Below are 18,482 nucleotides of genomic sequence, written 5' to 3'. Positions count from 1 at the left end.
TACACATAATTGGCTTCACCATTGCGGGGAAGAGAGCCCGAATCCATAACAGTCACAATTAGCCAACCATTTACGCGAGCGTGTGCATTGGCCTTTTGTCAATTGAACGAGTAAACACCTAGTAATCTGAACAGTCGACTTCTTCCATACATCAATAGCTTATATAGGTTTCAGCCTCTCGTTAAGTATTACAAAGCCACTGGTTACTTGCCTACCTCCTAGTTATCTCGCATAGACAGGCAATGGCCTTTTTCTCTTCGGTTCTCTACTCTTTGTTGTTGTTTCTATTTTTTTTTGTTCGCCTCCTAGCCAAAAGCCTAATTTACCTCTTGAGTTCGCCACCGTAAATATTGGCCGACATTATCATACTCGTACAAGCAACAGGCCAGGTAAACCCCAGAATGCGGGCATCCGGAGTTTAGTAACAGGCCAAGGACTATCCCAGTGCCAAAAACTGGAAAAAGCATCCGAACACGTCTCTTTCCGCTACGATATGACCTTGTCTTGACAACTAGACTGAGTTAGTCTCCGAACTAGATCATGAGATGCCAATGGCATTGAGTTCAGATCTGAAGACTTCCTGGAGCTTTGGCGCCAGGGAGTCCAGAATCGGATCGATTGTCTTGCGCAACCTAATGGCCTGCTCCTGGACCGCTGTGTTGCTCTTGTCAAGGGCTAGGACGGCCTTGAGACAGCGCAAGGCCAGCAGATACTTTTCTGGGATAAATGTTAGTCAATCGGACGTAGCCGCGGAGAATAAATAGGGACCTACTTCTTCGGATGAACACTTCGAGGCCGGCGAGCTGGCCTTCAATGTTTTTAGGGCTGAATTGAAGTATCAGCTCCAGGAATTTCATGGCATCCACAAGGGGAGCCACAGTTCCAGCCAACTTAAGTCCATTCGGATCTTCGTCACTCTTCTTCACATCCTCGGCATCCTTGCTCTTCTGGGAGCTTGCTTTGTTCGGATCCTGCCTGGCGACCTTTTCCGCGGCTTCCCGCTCTGCCTTTTGGGCCTCCTTTTTCGCCTTCTTAGCTGCTTTCCTTTTTTCTGCAGCATCTTCCCCGTTTGCACCCTTGCCGTCGCCACCATTGACGCCGTTAGTGCCTTGAGGTTTGTCGTGGATTAGAAGATAGAGCTTCACAGCATCTAGTGCCGCCCGGAAGTAGAATGGGTGCTCCCGAAGACGGTCCTCCCAACGGACCATATCGATATACGCCCGTATCTGACCCTTTCGCAGGGAGAAACTATGGAAATCGAATTGGTCTTCTTGCCAGATATCGAAAATGTTGAAGATGGTATGGTAACGCTTAAGAGCCAGGCCGAAACTGCCTCGTCGCTGCCATGCCTCGCCGTCCTCTGTCAAGAACCAAATACACTGCATGTCAATCAGATCAGCTAGGGGACCACCAACTGTTTCAACTCGTGTGAACAGGCCCATTGTCTCGAGGGCCTTCTCGTTCTCATTGTTCCTAAGTTGGTATTTTGCCGCCTTGGAGTTGATGTACCGATCCCTGGTGTCGAGCGAACGGGCGTGATCCATTGTCTCTGAAGCTTTTTGAACGTTGCCTTGGTGCTTGCATATTCTAGCCTTCGTCATATGGAAGTCGACGTTCTTGGGGTCTAATTCCAAAGCCCTCTCGACATATTCCGTTGCTTTTGTAAGATCACGGCTCATATAGTAATTGAAGTGCTGTGCCAAGAAGTACAGGGCCGCCCCTTCGCCTTTGGAACTGTCCTCGTTGCGTCTTCCCTTGCTGCCCGAACTGCTCTTGAGCTCTTGAATGTATTCCTCGACTAGAACGGGCAGTGTGTCCCTCTTGAACGGGTCTGAGAATAGATGTTTCAGGTTCGCAAACGTCGAAGGTACGCCCTTATCAAACATCTGGGTCAAGTAAGCCTTTGCAGCTTTTTGGAAGCGGTCGCCTGGCAGTTTTGTTAGCACGAGTCTCTCACCAAGGCTCCTGGTGCGAACTTACCGTTCAAGAAATCTAGAGGCAGACGCCGTGCAGCATCAGAACGAGGGTATTTCGCGGCGTACTCGTCAAAGACTGCTAGTCGAGCAGCCTCGGCCCCCTCTAGGATACCCAACGCTTCAGCCAAGCCCTTGTAGTAATCCGGGTGCTCCGGATTCCTATCTAGTAACGCTCGGTAAGCCTTCGCCGCTTCTTCGTTCTTGCCGAGCTGTGCTAGATAACAGGCACGAAGCTCCATCACGGCTAACCGGTCCAGACTGTGTTTCCCATCGATCTCAAGGTGGTCCAAGGCTCGCTGGACGTCTCCGGCCTCGGCAATTACTGAGTTCTTGTACAGGACTGCTTCCGAGTTCTCGAAATCGGTCTTCAGTGGGGCGGACGTCATAGACTTTTCGTATGTCGTTAGGATGTTCTCTGCTTGCGGGAGGTTACCCTCGAGATGGTACGCAATGGCAAGAGCAGTCCAGTTTTGACGCAGGTGTGGCCTCGCTTTGAGCATAACAAACCTGCTCTGGACATAGCCCTGGTAGTCGCGCATCTGTATCTGCAGGATAGCCAGGTCACGCTGAATTTGATGCGAATCGGGCTCGAGCTTGAGCGCAAACTTGTAGGCTTTGATAGCCTCATCAAAATTCTTGTTTGTGCGGTACAAAATGCCGTACACGTGCCAGCAGATGTGCGACTTCATATCGATGGTCAGCGCCTCCTTGGCGAGGGCAAATGCTTCTTCCGTCTTGCCCTGCGCATTCATGATCAGAGCCTTCATCGACATCGTGTCTCCATGCTTGGGATTCTTCTTCAGAATCTGCTCGGCCGCTTTGAGGCCTCGCTTATATTGCTTATCCTCATAATGGCGGATGACCGTACGGAAGAGGTTGGCCTCTCTTGTACTCAGTGTTTGCGGCATCGGAAATAGATTGCGGGGGTTCTAGTGGTTCCTCGAAAGCACCGCAGTGACGAAGTCGGAACGCCTGGTTGCGATAGTTGGTGCGAAGCCCGAGGTTTCCGATATTTAGAGGTAATTGTCGTCTTTCCGTAGGAGACGAGAGGATTTGGAGGGAGGGAGGGGAGGGCGAGGTTGGATGAGCGGGCTTTTTTTTCCTTCGCCTGGAAATGCCGGCCCGAGTTCAGGTTGGCAATTCCCAAAACGCGCGGGCCACCAGGTTTAGATTTAGCAGAGTGCAAGAATAATATTTCCTAGAACCTGAGAAGTCGAAAGCCCAAAACTAATCTTTCGCCAGGAGGAGCCCAATTCTCACAGGTTTGTTGCGCCAAGGCCGTGCGTTTCTTGAGTGCGTGTTGGTGATATGATATGGTGCCAACATCCTAGCAAAGGTTAGGTCTGATGGGGCGGCGCAGCGGAGCAACACTTGATTACGTAGGTAGCTGCCTTGCACCTCGCGTGTTCCCTTCTTCGAGGTGCACACCCCCCCCCACCTTAGGAACCCCTCATTTCCCTCTTTTTTTTTCCTTTCGCAAAATATCCGTTTCTGAACAACATGCAGAGTATTTCACCCAGTGTGAAGTAACAATTAGGAAGATTTACGACGCTACAAGTGTTGTTGAGGTGAATTCCCAACTGTACCCAGGTAGTTCGTAGTGACTTTGGTTAGGTATAGTACAGTACATGCTACTCCGGTATCCCCATCCAACTTAACAAAGGTACCTATGTTTCTCCAAATATTATATACATTTGTAGACATTCTTATCACAGTTGGGCATTGGCTCTCTGCCATCCGGCAAGGGCCTCTTCCCAGGTTTCAACGGTCTCTCCGCACCTTTCTTTGACGATACCCCAAGTCCTAGAGCGGATTATATTTTCGATGCCCCTCTCTTGCCTAACGACAGATGCTAACTTTTCGGTCCGGGGCTCATTTAGAAGGGATCGAGCCGAGTACGGATCGAGCCTCTCGTCAACAACCATCTCCTGATTCTTCTCGTTCTTGGCTTCAATCCGTATCGGGTCGTCAGGGTCGGGGCTCGTAGCGACCAGTGCGCAGTAGTTCAGGACGTCTGAGCGGGATTGCCAAGATGGAAACAAGGCCTTGTCCTTGAAGCCCCTGCACGACTGCGCATCCACCTGGCGCGCAAGTGGTCGGGATGCTCGGTGTAATGTTGAGGATGGGTCAAACCCCGCTCTGGCGGGCGTCACCAAAGCGTTGAGCTGTTGGTTTATAGTGTCATCGACGGAGCTCCGGGATATTCGTAAGAAATCTGCTCCTGGTCAGTATATGCCCCAAAAGAAAGATGTTCATTTAGGGGTCCCGGAGCCTGACCTCGAAGGGCGGTAGTCGAGAAACAAAAGTGCGGCGTCAGGTGCGGCGATGTTTGGCTCATGCTGCCAGAAGGGGGCATCGCAGAGACAGCTGCGACCTCCTTTGTAGGAGCGGCTCGTCTCGACCACAGAATACCCGCCAGAGTGCCGATGAAGCAATTTCCAGTAATGTCCAGGGTTTGTTGTTCGGCGAGGGCAACTCACTACGCCCGGTGAAGATACAACAAGTGAGAAGGTATTATTGTTAACGGCTCTTATTAGTCGATTCGCGTTAATCTTGATCACGCCGGCGTTAACTTTTAGGCTCCTGCCTATGTATAATACTTGTGGTTGTCCGCAGAAGTGGGAGCATCATCAATTAGACCCTAGACGGACAACTTGAAGCTTTGGAGCTGAGTCAGCTGGCCGGCATGCTTTGACCACATGACAATGCAGCTTCGGGTACCTGGTAGTAGTTCCTTGGTCTAGTCTAATACGTAACACTTTATATCCAATATTGTTCTCTGGCTGTTTAGTCTTACCCTTTAAGTCCCAATGATGTCACTTTATTACCCTAATGTAGGGAACAACACAACGTCAATCCGAGGTGTTCTCTGCGCGGAGGTAAAGGTCCCTACTTATACTTGTACATGTTCAAATCTTGGGTGATTCGATAGCCATAACCCTCCATCTTCCCCATGTAAGGATGATCTTGAAATAAAATGTACGAGTGACAAGACGGTCGTTTGAACCCCGAGCGTCTCCTAGTACAATCTGGAGTTGTGCTGTCGTTGGCCTGGACCCAAGCTTCTCCCGATTTCCGAGCAAGGTCTTAGTGGCTGATGCCCGCTACTACCCAGTCGGAAAGGGACTGACTGAGCTTGAGCGGCCATCTGATAGCTCAAAACGGTGCGGTCGCTTGTTTGATAACCGCTCGAGAAGACTACCTGATTTGCAACTGCTTGATACTTTTTAAGTTTCCGTCGACCAGCAAATGAACTTCAACTCGGGGAAAATTATGGATAGAGGCTCCTAGATTTACTTGCTACACAAGTACAGCTACATGAGTACAACTAGAGTCCCGTCGTTAAGCTTGAAACTTTATGTTTTCTTCGTCGCGGAAAGTTCCTAGGTGGCCACAGAGTAGGACGGTCGGCTCTACTGTCTTAAGTACTACTTAGTACTGGTAGGCAACTGCCAGTGGTGTAGAGGGTGTAGAGGCTTAGGTACATTAGAAACGCTAGCTCTGCGGGAGCCTGGGTCCACGGACCGAGTCGAGCTACCCGAAAGACCCCGCTATTCGGCGTGAACCCACGACTCTGGACAAGGTCGTTAATAATTCGGCTAGATGGGTGGCTCTGGCACCGTGGTGTCTTATAGACAGTACGAATCGACGATAAAAGCATCAGGTAACTACAGAGTATCTCGTAATAAGTTCCCTGTGAGTTCGGCCTAATAGCGCTAGCCTCGAGGATTCCTTGGGCCATATAGTGAACGGTACGGGTAGGCAACCCGGGCAGAAGCGTTTAAGACTCAACGTTCGGTTCTGCTAGTTTAGTTACCGTGGGTATTGAACGGAGTAGTCGGCCCGCAAAGCCGGCTCAGGATTTTCAGCTTCGCAATGGGTACAGTACATGCACTAGGGGAACCTAACAAGGTACAGAGTACGTGAAAGATACCTACCTAGGTACCAAAACTTATATACACTGAACTTAGGCGCAAGCTTTACCTACAAAGGCCGCACATGAAATACCAAGGTATATCTTACGCTACGTAAGCAGGGTACCTTACTTACATAGTACCAGAGTTACGTGACCCAAGAGAGACGAGCCAACACGAGGCCCAGAGACGAGGCTGGACTTTGTGCTCCGGGTTTACCAATCCTAGCTAAGAACTTGGAAACTAATTCTTACAATTGATAACATCTACTCCATATACGCAACCTAGACGTACATCGAGGTAAAGCACCTCATCGCTCAAGTTCTCAACCTCAAGGATCGGCGGCGAATGAACCGCGGCGGCAACAGGGGTCTGGACGATACAGAGGCTGTACAGTACTCAATTTACACTCACAATATGTTCGGTAAGCTGGTACCTTACATACCTTGGTAAGGGGGTACCAATCGTCCCAGGGCATCTGCTAAAGTTAAAGAGCCTAATATGCCACGTTCAAATCAGCCAAAACACTTGCAATTTGGCTGGCCACGAGTGATGCCCGGCCTTCATTCATACCCGAGTCGGAACGGTCGGGCGGGGAACGTGAAAAATAAAAATAAACCAGAGTAGCTAGAAAGACGCAAACCCCCAAGTTTTGCAGAAAATAGCAGTGTCGCTATATCGCCTCCCCTCTCAGAGGTCCAGGGAACGGGATGCGGAGATCATTGAGCCCGTTCAGCCACAATTCAGTCATGTTCGACTTCCAAAGCTGATTGTAGACTCTTCAACTAAGTGCTTAAATTGGAGCAGCAATAAAATGCGCGCATTGGCCTCGGGCCCAACGGGCAAGGGTGTCGAGGATAAATGGCCGCCCCGGATGCGGCCCATTAACAGCTTCCTGACGAGGCGGTATTGTGCATACCTTATGTGCCTAGGCGAGTGTGGAGGCGGCGCAGCCAACGTGGAACTGCTGACGGCGGACCTGGGAATGCAAGTTGAAGCAAGTTCTATGTACTACTATCGTAGTACGTATCGGTGGAAGGGTAACCTTTCACATACTACCCTACCCTTGTGGCTCACAACAAGCAACAATGCACAAGGCGCCCAGGCTGTTACCTAGCTTGAGTAGCGTCCTCTACGCCTAGTTGAAGCGAGAAGCTGCTAGGTGACATGTGAAGTGGGGCGAAGGCGGTAACGAGAGAGACCACCCTCCCAACCCAGTTCCATCGCGGCCTCCTCGTCTCAGTTCCCGCGAGGGCCACGCCATTTCCCATAAAAAGGAGTAGGCCGCCTCAGGGGCAACCCAGCGAGAACTCGGCCGGAATTGCAAGTGTGACGACCACTTGGTCCGGCTAGCCACAACGAAGATACGTCTCAATAGTTAGCTCGACTCGATGTATGGTATATGTCGACGAATAGGCTGGGGCGTTTCTTCCGGGCAGAAGCAAAGCTGCATGTTTACTTGTTTCAAATGGGATAAAAGGAGGGCGGAAAGTCCTCAACTCGGGCCGTCTTGCAGGATACAACCGAGAAGACCGTCGGCTTTGCGTCGTTCGCGGTTGGCGGTAGCCACGCGACATCCGTGAATGGGGAAACAGCCATAGGACTACGGACTACCTAGGTAGAACATCAAAAGTTGACCCTCGATAGTTTAGATACTACAGATAGTGCTCGCCCTACCTGGTGCTCGGCCTAGACTCTAGCGCGCCGCGTCCTTTATCTGGGAGGTTTTGTATCATGGTTTGAATCGCCAAGTTGCTTAACCTCTCGAGTTTACAGGTTTTCTTTTCCTCTACCTAGCCGAGCCCCCAAGGTATGGCTTGGTGCTGGTAATGCGTGCATAACTACGCGACCAAATGCTAATTAGGACCCGTGGTATCTTCTCGGTTTCTTGGAGGAACCTTCCGCATTTGTTCATATGCGGCATATCTATAGAGGAAAGAAGTGCCCCAGTACTACCCAAGGAACCTACCTGGTTGTAACGGAGCACCTTATTTAGATATACTAGTACCTAAGCTATACATGTGCCTGGGCTTGGTAAGTTGTCTTGCGTATAGTACACATTAAAGATACGTAGGTACCTGAAGATCTACTGTTCTACCTACCTTACCTTAGGCATATAAGGTACCTAAGTAAGGTGCTCCGCTACAACCGTGCGAGTAAATTAACACATATCCGAGAAGGTTACCACATCTTCCTGCATTGGGGATGCCTTGCTGAGGAATACCTAGACCGCTTTGCTCTACGACTCGTGTTATAAATACACGTTCATAGAGGACGTCACTGCGAGTTGTTGATAACACAGAGGCCCCTTGCTTTGGTAAAGCAACGAGCAATGACTTTCATTCGAGGGCGGCGGTAGACAAAATGGTTGAGTGCCTTCTCTATTTGAGCTAGTCCTTACGCTAGGGTAGACACCATGCAAAGGCCAGATTGATCTAACGCGATCCCCGGCGGCGTGACAAAGGTTGTACCTTACCTTACCACCTAAGCGTCATGCCTGATGTTAATACAGCCGACTTTGAAGTTCCGGATACTTACCTAGGCGGAAAGCATCCAGGCTGTACTTCAACAATCATCATATAATACACATGGGTACCTACCAGGTACCTACCTATCTAGATATTTTGGTAGAAGGTTAGCCGAGTTTCGAACTCGTAGACAAGCATACCCACCCGCTACATTAGATCGTCTTGCTCTGGCTACACTACAGGATAGTGCATGTAGCCCACTGTCCTAAGATCTACGCAGCACGGGGTAGTAAAGATGTGTTATACATAACTCGAGTAATCTCATTAAGCGAGAGTTGCGTTGAAGTCATGTTTGCCGGATTATCAGACTTCAAGTTTCCTAGGCCGTCTTTGTCATCTAGGGTTTTGGTTTTCGACGCGAGGGATGGACGCTGGCTGTTGAAATTTACACGGAGCTAGCTTAGACGAATAGCGGGCGATGGCTTTCTTGTAACGGGCCAATGGCTTTGTTCCCGCAACGGGAAATCTACACAATTCTTCACTCTAGGTGGCCACAGCGCCCATCCCTGTAGAATGGCTGGCTTGCGTGCATGCCACCTCCTTACCTCCTTTCCCCCCTCCTCGCCCCCCTCCTCGACCCAAAAATGGAAGAGAAAGTTGGAGGTAGAAGGTTAGGTAGTTCATACCTCTGCCGCCCCGGACGATCTAAGATCCATCGTCATCTTAATCGCTGACCCCGGTCGACGAAATCGAAACAGCCTGTTTAACCTTGGTTATCTATTATCCCAATAAACACCCTGCGCAGCCATAGGTACCTGCCTCCCTGAAATCTGCAAGACACACCCAGGTTAAGCTTCACTGCATCGTCGCATAAGGAATTGACTCCACAAAGTTCGTACGGAGTACTTCCGGCTACTATTGCAGTGTATATTCGGCACGCCAAGCCTACACACATTTAAGATCTCAGGGAACCAGGGATCGCGCAAAGCGGTCGGGGCCCAAAAGCCCCAGAGACAGGGGGGCAGGAATTTAAAATCGTCGAAGGAGACGTCTGGAGTAATGAAGCACTGCGCGCAGACCTGAATTACTCCATGTCATTATACGCTGAATGGCCTGCAGTGCTAGAAAGCGTGTATTTTCACCTTGCACGGGCCGGCCTTATATGTAGGAAGCTAGGTAGGTGGGTATCGAAATATTTCTGAGGAGACACATCGGGAACAAGGTAGGCCAGTTCGTCCATAGGGAACCCGGCCCAGGGTCGCGTCGTCCCCTGTCCCTTTTTTTTCTGGTCTGGCCAGGAACCGTGGCTCCATAAAAAATCTAATTAAATTCCCAGTATGGCTCAATCCTCCGAATTGTCCCAGGCTCGACCGCAACTTCTGGACTCGAGTCCACTCAAGTCGCGCGCTCAGCTGATTCAGGTACAGCATCATCAACCAGAACAGACGTTACCACCCAGGCAGCTGCCACAACCACAACCAGCCCACCACCAACGGGCGACGCGAAGACGAGCCGCCAGAGCGCGCATTACAATACCGCTAGCCTCGGTGCCGGCCACACATCCGGAGGCGTAGTGACAACGGGGTTCCGGATGGTGACTCGACGGTCAATGCCTACCCAAACGATCGCGTGTCGACCGCCGGCTCTGCAGACTCGGTCGAAGGCCACCACGCAGACTTGCACAGAACACGGTGCAACGGCGATCCGCCGTTGACCTCCTCGCCGCTAATGTCCAACACACAACCTCCCCCTGGGCATCCTCGCCAGCCGATGAGCTACCCGAGGCCATCGTCCTACCAGCCCGCCGGTATGCCTCATGCCGCACACTACGCATACCCACCACAAGGCCTCCCCCCGAATGACCCATATCGACCGGCACCGACTTCTTTGCCCAGTATGAGAACCCTTGACCACGTCCAGCCGCAGCAACAGCAACAGCAACAGCAACAGCAACAGCAACAGCAACAGCAACAGCAACAGCAACAGCAACAGCAACAGCAACAGCAACAGCAACAGCAACAGCAACACAACAGCAACAGCAACAGCAACAGCAACAGCAACAGCAACAGCAACAGCAACAGCAGCAGCAACAGCAACAGCAGCAGCAGCACGCATTGCCCATTGCTTCGCACATGGCGGGATCAATGCCCCCATCACAGATGGCAATGGGTTACTACGGTGTCCACCCCGGTGCGTACACAATCCACCCAGACCCGAATGCGATGCGCTTCGCCATTGCGCCGGGAATGTCGCATGACCCGCGCATTGCGTTGAGCGGGGGAAGACACAAGAAGGTACCGATACAAATGCAGTATTCCGAATAAACCCTCGTGACAAACATACGAGTACTGACAATGAGGATTCCTTGGTTCTGGCGAATAGGAAATCAAGCGACGGACTAAAACTGGATGTCTAACATGTCGCAAGCGAAGAATAAAGGTGAGTCCGCTCTCCTTGTTCTCCTGGAGACTTCTAAAGTCATTATCCCTGCTGCGTTCAATTCTGGCCATTTTGCGGACGTTGGGGTCAGGACGGTTGGAATGGCGAACAAGCTGCGAGCGGCGTTGAATTTGCGAAGAAAAGGAGACGTTGAGATCGTAGCTGGACAGCAAGAAGTTGCTCACGTCAACTTCATGCTTTCGCTTGTGATCGCTTGGACAGTCCCGTCGCTTGACTTGGAGCTACGCCGAAGCGAGCAACTACCGTAGCTCCCTGTCTTGCCGATTGTACCTTGACTCCCGAGGCCCTGGAATTTTCCATTGCGCCCGATTTTGTTTTTTCCCCTCCCCTCTTTGCTTACGGCAACTACTTCCTGTTCGCACAAATGGCGCCCGATTTTTACTCGCACAAAAAAAGACTCCACGTTCTCCTGATTATCGCTTCCTCCATAGCTCTAACATACCGTCTACCCTGCAGTGCGACGAAGCACACCCAACGTGCGGCAATTGCAAAAAGTCGAAACGCGAGTGCCTTGGATATGACCCCATCTTTAAACAGCAGCAAGGCCCTGCGGCAATTCAACCGGCTCTGAATAGCCAGTCCTCCGCTCCTCCGCTTGCCACGACGCTTGCCTCAACACCAATAGTGCTATCCTCGACCACGCAGTCTTACCAACCAATCATTCTCCAGAATTCATACGCACCATCCCTTCCGCCCAGTATCACCTTCGGATCGCCGGTGTCGTCGACACCGCAGAGTGTCAAGACGGACACTGGGTTTGACTTTTCCACCGCAATCGATCCGGCGCTTCAGGGGCCTGACGCATCGAGCACCGTGGGCACTCCTGCATCACAATACCAGCAGAGCAAATCAGAGGGCACAGACCAGGACATCAGTGCTAAAACTCAACTCAGAGGTGGCACCCCATCCCCCCACCCCCCGTTTACGCCTTATTTTGTGTGGCTGTGGCCTTACACGCAGCCTCATGGGGTCACATTGGCTTATACAGGTTTTCCAGCAAAGAAGATGAAGGTCGATGAGCTCATAGCACTTGGGGGCGCATTGCCTCCGATCCCAAGATCGCCCGCTTCTGTGGGCGTACTTGGCGAGATCACGAACCTCTACAACGATATATACGTACCCGGTTTGACAATGTTCTTCGAGACACAGTGGTATAGGCTGGGATCGGCCCAGACAAGCGCATCAAAAACTCCAGAAGCAATGTTACACGCCAACGAACCACTAATTGCCCTTTTCGCTACCTTCCTCGATAATATATCAGGGATTAAGAGCACCGACCCTGCCGATATGGTGTACGCTGGCCACCTCGAAACCTGTCTAGTTTGGGCCCTTGCTAGTCTGCCGAGTTCATACATGCCAAAGGTTGACGATCGCCCATTCCCCGATTCGATTCCCCCCGAGGACGATCTTTGGGAGGCGCGCGCGCGCCTACACGTCTTCGAGACGCTTGTCTCGAACACGACTGTTTCGAGGAATCCTCTCTTCCCTGCTTCGGGTAGCGACAATAGCTCGACTCGGAAGAGCGAATTTGAGTTTTGGCATCATTTGGGTCAATACCTCCTCCAGTCGCACTCGTCATCCTCAGAGTCAGATGCCTCGTTTAGAGAACACTATTTGGGCCTGATGAGATCTCTTCTTGACGGCCGAGAGAACCGCGACGTCCTCTACAGCATTGCCGTCTTGCGAGAGTACACGTTACATTGGGATGCATCCCTCAACGAGGAAGCCGTACCGACGCATCTGGAGGAATCCGATCCCCGCAGTAAGCTTGCGGTAGCCACGAGGTTTATCCGCGAAGAGTCTACTTCTGCAGGTGGTACGACTAATGTTGTTCGCCGCTTCTCGGACATCGCGTATCGGGCCTTTGTTAGGCCAGGCGTCAACGTGAATAGAACTTGAGCAGGAGGATACCTGGACAACCTTTACGATTATACGCACACAGGGTGGTTTGAAAACGCACATGTTACGAACCCTCGACATGACTGTGCCCCATTCACAGGGTCCGGCTCACAATCCAGCACACACGTGACCGCATACTTTATGTCTTGTTTTGCCGCAAGGTTTATGGAGCAGCCAGACAATTTCCTTAGCCTGCATTTACGATTTTAGAGATAAAAGGACGGCGTTACTGGCTTGCAAGCTATGTTTTCGTTGGAAGGGGGCGGGGCTAACGGATAACCATCGACGAGGCTGGTCAATGGAACCAAAAGATAAGGAGGCGGGTGGCAAATGGCATGATGCGGCATGGTACGGCATATTAAGTCCACGGTGCATAGGGAGGTTGGGATACTTTAAAGCGCTCGCATTTGCATTTATCGGCAAGTAACAGGCTTTTGCGGTTTTTCTGTCGCCTGCTTGGTCGTGTTTTCTTGTATTTTTACTAGCTATATTCGAGCTTCAGCCGTAGCGACATAGAAGTGATAATATAGAGCAAGGATTGTAGTATGCTGCCATAGCCGAGCAACTTGTTTATCGAGTGAAGTTAACGTGGTTGGTTTTTAAACTGAACCGGTTGCTTTTTGTGAATTGACGGCGGAATTAAGTGCCTCGTGTAGTGTAGGTGCCTATAACTGTTCCGTAGACATCAATAGAGAAAACGATCGAGCTAGCAAAACCCAGGTAAGAACCTCAAAGAGCATCTTCCTACTTATATCAAAGGTAGGTGAGTAAGTACCAAGTAAGTATCTAAACCCTTGCCTTCATTTTCCCGCTGAGAAATTCTCGTTATATTATATAGTCCAGGACAATGGATGTGGTACGAAAGTTTATCATCCTACCACTAACTACATTTTTAGATCGATGGGTTGCGGAGCTTTGTTCTTGTTATGTCCCAGCATTTGCTTTGGTTAGTCCCGGACCGAGCCGAATGGAGACAGTCAGGGCTCGGACTCGGGAAATTAGTGGAACGGAGGGTTACGAAGTAAAAACGAAAAGAGGGACTTGGAGTCGCGGGGCGCGGACATAACGGCGGGAAACAGTGATCAATTAAATCGCCTGCCCAATGCCTAGTAACACCACCTGTAAGCTCGATCAACCACAACAACAACAACAACAACACAATAACAAGTCCATTCAGTATCCTTGCTTGCAGGAAGAACTTATTGTGCCATAAGCTATGGCAACAATGATTACCTTGAAGACTGAGGGACCGAGGCTAGCAGCCTACGGAGGAACGTCATATCTCGCCCAAAACTCAGTAACACTTTGGACTCTAAAAGGTAGAAAACCGAAACCCAATAATAGGTAACTAAGGAGGGGGCTCGTTTTGTTCTCGTTGCCTCTTTATTATATTGTCTGTCTATTTCTCGGGCCTCGGTTGACGGGCCCGTGTCGTTTATTCCTCCCCTTTAAGAAACAAACACTCCCGCACAGAAATATGACCAGATATGTTAAACGCCTCTCACTGGGTGTGGGGGTGGGATATCTCATGAGCCAAAGCCAACGCCGTACTTTTGTTGAAAATGTGTACCAGACCTACCGCTTTTAATACCCAGCCAACCTTTGCAAAGCCCGTACCATGCAACCCGTGCCTGTTGAAAAACCATGCTCTGAAACCCCTAAACACATGCCGCTGAGAAGAGCCCAAGACCCGTTGTGTTGAAGAAGATCCCTTATAACGAGCTACTTCACACCACACCCCGAACTAAAAGAGCCAGGGCGAGTATACAACACATCAAATATTAATAACGGTAGCTGAGTGGGAGTCAAATTAGCGACATCTAGAAAAGCGGGGCTGAGTTAGGACTTACTGGTCGCTCTTGTAGGGGCCCTCGACGCCCAGGCCAAGGTACTCGGCCTGAGTTCCGGTAAGGGTCGTAAGCTCGACATTGACATGATCCAAGTGAAGTCGTGCAACCTCCTCGTCCAAGATTTTCGGCAAAACGTAGACCTGCTTCTCGAGCTTGCCGCTCTTGGCATATTCCACATACTTTTTGGAGAACGCTTCGTCGCTGTTCTTGTAAAGCATGATCTGAGCAAGCACCTGGTTGGTGAAGCTGCATGACATGACGAACGAGCTGTGCCCGGTGGCACACCCCAGGTTGACAAGGCGGCCCTCGGCGAGCAGAATGATGTGGCGGCCGTTCTTCATTAAGAAGCGGTCGACCTGGGGCTTGATGTTCTGCACCGACTGGGCGTTAGCCTTGAGCCAGGCAACATCAATTTCAATGTCAAAGTGGCCAATATCTGTATCACAAGTTAGCAATGTCCGCTCGGAGTCTCACAGTGTGCATGCAATCGGCACTGGGGTAGCATGACTTACTGCACACAATGGCATCGTTGGGCATCTCCAGGAAGTGCTTGTCAACCAAAATATCGCGGCAGCCAGTTGTCGTCACGAAAATCTGGCCAACCTTGGCAGCCTTCTCCATCGTAGTGACTTGGAATCCAGCCATGGCCGCCTGGAGAGCGTTGATGGGGTCCACCTCAGTGACGAGCACACGGGCGCCCATACCCTGAAGAGCCATGGCGCAGCCCTTGCCGACATCGCCGAACCCGGCAACAACACCGATCTTTCCAGCAATCATCACGTCGGTGGCACGCTTGATGCCGTCAATCAACGACTCGCGGCAACCATAGAGGTTGTCGAACTTGGACTTGGTGACCGAGTCGTTGACATTGATGGCCGGCACAAGCAAAGAACCGCTCTTGAGCATGCGGTACAGGTGATGAACACCCGTTGTGGTCTCTTCGGAAACACCATAGCAGTCCTTGAGCATCTCAGGGTACTTGTCATGCACTAGATGTGTCAAGTCACCGCCGTCGTCTAGGATTAGGTTAAGACTCTTGCCGTCCTTGAAAGCAACAAGCTGTTGTTCCAGGCACCAGTTGTACTCCTCCTCCGTCTCGCCCTTCCACGCAAATACGGGAACGCCGACGGCGGCAATGGCGGCGGCGGCGTGGTCTTGAGTGCTGAAAATGTTGCAAGATGTCCAGGTAACCTCAGCACCCAAAGACGTGAGGGTCTCGATCAAGACGGCAGTCTGAATCGTCATGTGCAGGCAGCCTGCAATCCGGGCACCCTTCAATGGTTGGTCGGCAGCGTACTTCTTACGGGTGGCCATTAGGCCCGGCATCTCGTTCTCGGCCATCTCAATCTCCTTGCGCCCGAAGGCAGCGAGGGACAGGTCTGCGACCTTGAACTTGTTGGCAGGAGCAGCCATATTGACGGTAATATTCTGGAACGTTTCAGTGATTAGTCCCAATTCAAAGACCAAAGGCAGTGGGCAATCGGATTTGAAGAAGCCAATATGACTTACATGTGGAAACGGGGAGACGAAGGAAGGAGGGGTCACAATGTAGCCACTAAATTGTGCAATGTGGAATGTCAGCTCCTGCCCAGCAATTTACTTAACAAGAGGCAAATAGGACTGTGGATTAAGATAGACAGTACGTCGTACCTTCTAGGGGCCCTCACCTTTAGTAGTGTAAATTGTTGGTTGTGAACGAGGGAGGACGTTGAGGAATGATGAAGGAGGGGAAAGAGAAATTGGAAGATCAAAGGCGGGCAGGCGGTGGGGGGGAAAAGCCTGGATAGACAGCAGGTCCTTTGCTGGACGGATTATACCTCGCCCCACCGACACCTATCGGTGTGAGAATGGGTCGGGTTAACCCAATTTTGGCTACCCCCCACCAGCCTGCCCTCCCAGCGCCGATTCGGACTGTCAGAAATCGGAATGAAGCCCCTGAAGCGGGGTTCGGCATTCGGTTTCCGTACACAGTCGGACCGGACCTCGAGACTGAAACGACCTCGCGAGTAATACCTAGGGTTGCCACACACGCAGTAGAATGCAAGCAGGTTTTAATATCTCACTCTTATCCCGGCCATGGCTAAAGACTGTAAATATCTCGGCAAGCCCAAAAATGCAAGTCACCGGGCGGTTTCCTCGTGACCCAAATGCAGACACGAAAACCATCTTGATCAGCTCAATAAGAATTGGGAAGGAACATGTGCTAATTCCTGGTGCTGTGACTTTACAATACGGAGGTGCGCTGATAGTGAGGCAAAGGCCAAGCTTCGGTAATAAGATATCAACAACCGACATTACAGCCCGAAACGCCAAACCCAATGCCAAAGACCCCCGGGCCACAATTCATGGTCTCCTCCCGAATTTCTCCCAGCCACCACCACCTCCCTATCAACGCACCTCTCAACTAGCCCACATCACTCTGGCAGCAGGTTCCCTCTGACAGCAAACATCTTAGCCGTGATGCTCGCTGTGAACCCATCGACCTGCTTGCTGTACTGCTCTACCTGCCGAGCATTGAGCATACCCTCTAAGCGGCTGGGCTCCTGGGGCAACTTGAAAAGTCTCTGCCACTCATCCTCAGGCAGCGGTTGCTGCTTGGCCGCCACCCGCGCCGCATTCTCTGCCTTCCGCTTTGTCTGCCATTGCGTGATCTTGAACTGCTCACGAGTGAGCTGGCGCTGATAATATTGGTGGTTATTGAGATCAGTATAGTGTGCCTCGATGCTATCAAGGAGCAGGTCGCATGTCTTCTCGAGAAATGGGTCAATAGATAAATCCAGCGTATCAAATGATGGGTGCGCTGGAATCTTTGCAGGATCCCGTCGAATGTCATCGAGTGATGCGGGAAGGGGAATCTCCGCACTATCTGGCGAGGCAGGTATCTGGTGTAGAAACGATGTGAGGAGGTGCGAATTGTGGACAACAATAGGAACCTCGACAACGATGTCCTTGAATGTAAGCTTTGACTTTTGGAGGCTACATTTCGGGTTGTGTCAGCACGAGAAGCGTTACTTCAAAAAGTGGGATTCCAACCTATCTGTGGTGAATTTCGCCTCCTTGTATGCCGCCATAAATTCGGTAGAAAGCTTGAAGGCGCGGAGGCTCAGTGCGCCCTGTGAGCTACGGCTCACATCGTGAACAAGCGCAACAGTTTTGTCGTTTTCCCTCTGGTAATGGTACTGATTCTCAACGAAACTGAGGTTGATGAAATTGCCCATAGTCGCACTAGTATACCATCCCACATTGTTCGCATCCACGTTGACTTCCTTGAGGTGTTTGATCATTTCATTTTGGTAGACGATGTTGGCCTTTGCGCGAGGCGCCGCCGCCGCAAGACTTGACGCATCGTTCTGGTGGCTGTCGGTAGTGGAAACATCGATAGTCGGGAAGGGAAAGGCGTTCGTGATTTCGAGAACTCCATTGCTATCCATTCCCACAATCGATCCCGTCGCTGTCGTGGGAAATTGTGACGAACAGTGCTTCACGATCTTCATCACCACCTGAGCAAAGTCGTTAGTATCGCGACTTCCACAGCGGGGTTTCAATCCTACTCACCAGCGCCTCGATGAGGGCCGACTTAATCGGCACATCCCTTTGGGTGTCAACCATAGTTACCCGAAATAATGGCTTGCCGTGTAGTGCGTTGAATGTTTATGTTGTGTTGCCTTTCCTTTGGCGAGAGTGGGCTATTCGGTTCTGATTGTCGTGCTGAAATGGAGGCGTCTTTTCGTATGGAGGACTTTTTCTCGCTAATTTGTGGGCAACCAGCCAAACTCTGTGGGGGGGGGGGGGGGGTGGCTAGCTCTTTGTGGCTTGAAAGACCATTCCCGCAAGCGGGAAACGCTGGCAGAAATAGGAGTGGAGTATGTCTCGTGATCCAATGTTGTGACGCAGCAGTCACTACCAAATGTATTG

General features: G+C 51.1%; 6 protein-coding genes across 6 annotated transcripts; 2 read left to right on the top strand and 4 right to left on the bottom strand.

Moving 5' to 3' along the window:
* Positions 1 to 538: 538 nt before the first annotated feature.
* On the bottom strand, positions 539 to 2,884 carry B0T26DRAFT_647285 (NMDA receptor-regulated protein 1-domain-containing protein; the record flags this gene model as incomplete). Its single annotated transcript, XM_060437885.1, has 3 exons — positions 539 to 717; positions 773 to 1,927; positions 1,981 to 2,884. The coding sequence occupies 3 exons, from the start codon at positions 2,882 to 2,884 to the stop codon at positions 539 to 541; spliced, it is 2,238 nt and encodes a 745-aa protein (XP_060296678.1).
* A 558-nt stretch (positions 2,885 to 3,442) lies between these two features.
* B0T26DRAFT_711161 (caffeine-induced death protein 2) lies at positions 3,443 to 4,694 on the bottom strand. Its single transcript, XM_060442023.1, has 2 exons — positions 4,254 to 4,694; positions 3,443 to 4,191 (listed from the first exon to the last, which is right to left on the bottom strand). The coding sequence occupies exons 1-2, from the start codon at positions 4,330 to 4,332 to the stop codon at positions 3,686 to 3,688; spliced, it is 585 nt and encodes a 194-aa protein (XP_060296677.1). The 5' UTR covers positions 4,333 to 4,694; the 3' UTR covers positions 3,443 to 3,685.
* Positions 4,695 to 10,044: 5,350 nt separating this feature from the next.
* B0T26DRAFT_776982 (uncharacterized protein) lies at positions 10,045 to 13,141 on the top strand. Its single transcript, XM_060446628.1, has 5 exons — positions 10,045 to 10,272; positions 10,443 to 10,652; positions 10,741 to 10,797; positions 11,275 to 11,713; positions 11,816 to 13,141. The coding sequence occupies exons 1-5, from the start codon at positions 10,087 to 10,089 to the stop codon at positions 12,715 to 12,717; spliced, it is 1,794 nt and encodes a 597-aa protein (XP_060296676.1). The 5' UTR covers positions 10,045 to 10,086; the 3' UTR covers positions 12,718 to 13,141.
* A 123-nt stretch (positions 13,142 to 13,264) lies between these two features.
* B0T26DRAFT_711148 (uncharacterized protein) lies at positions 13,265 to 13,838 on the top strand. Its single transcript, XM_060442022.1, has one exon. It carries the CDS (start codon positions 13,565 to 13,567, stop codon positions 13,781 to 13,783), a length of 219 nt encoding a protein of 72 aa, XP_060296675.1. The 5' UTR covers positions 13,265 to 13,564; the 3' UTR covers positions 13,784 to 13,838.
* A 194-nt stretch (positions 13,839 to 14,032) lies between these two features.
* B0T26DRAFT_305692 (Adenosylhomocysteinase) lies at positions 14,033 to 16,382 on the bottom strand. The gene is made up of 4 exons (XM_060434288.1): positions 16,077 to 16,382; positions 15,080 to 15,995; positions 14,568 to 15,003; positions 14,033 to 14,511 (listed from the first exon to the last, which is right to left on the bottom strand). The coding sequence occupies exons 2-4, from the start codon at positions 15,978 to 15,980 to the stop codon at positions 14,499 to 14,501; spliced, it is 1,350 nt and encodes a 449-aa protein (XP_060296674.1). The 5' UTR covers positions 15,981 to 15,995; positions 16,077 to 16,382; the 3' UTR covers positions 14,033 to 14,498.
* A 163-nt stretch (positions 16,383 to 16,545) lies between these two features.
* On the bottom strand, positions 16,546 to 18,347 carry B0T26DRAFT_711140 (uncharacterized protein). The gene is made up of 3 exons (XM_060442021.1): positions 18,123 to 18,347; positions 17,601 to 18,067; positions 16,546 to 17,543 (listed from the first exon to the last, which is right to left on the bottom strand). The coding sequence occupies exons 1-3, from the start codon at positions 18,174 to 18,176 to the stop codon at positions 16,982 to 16,984; spliced, it is 1,083 nt and encodes a 360-aa protein (XP_060296673.1). The 5' UTR covers positions 18,177 to 18,347; the 3' UTR covers positions 16,546 to 16,981.
* Positions 18,348 to 18,482: the final 135 nt, after the last annotated feature.

Source organism: Lasiosphaeria miniovina (genome assembly GCF_030549165.1).
Source record: "Lasiosphaeria miniovina strain SMH2392-1A chromosome Unknown B0T26scaffold_4, whole genome shotgun sequence".
In the NCBI taxonomy this organism is placed as follows: domain Eukaryota; kingdom Fungi; phylum Ascomycota; class Sordariomycetes; order Sordariales; family Lasiosphaeriaceae; genus Lasiosphaeria; species Lasiosphaeria miniovina.
Note: the sequence above shows the minus strand (reverse complement) of the source record. Positions and strands in the feature narration are given on the sequence as shown.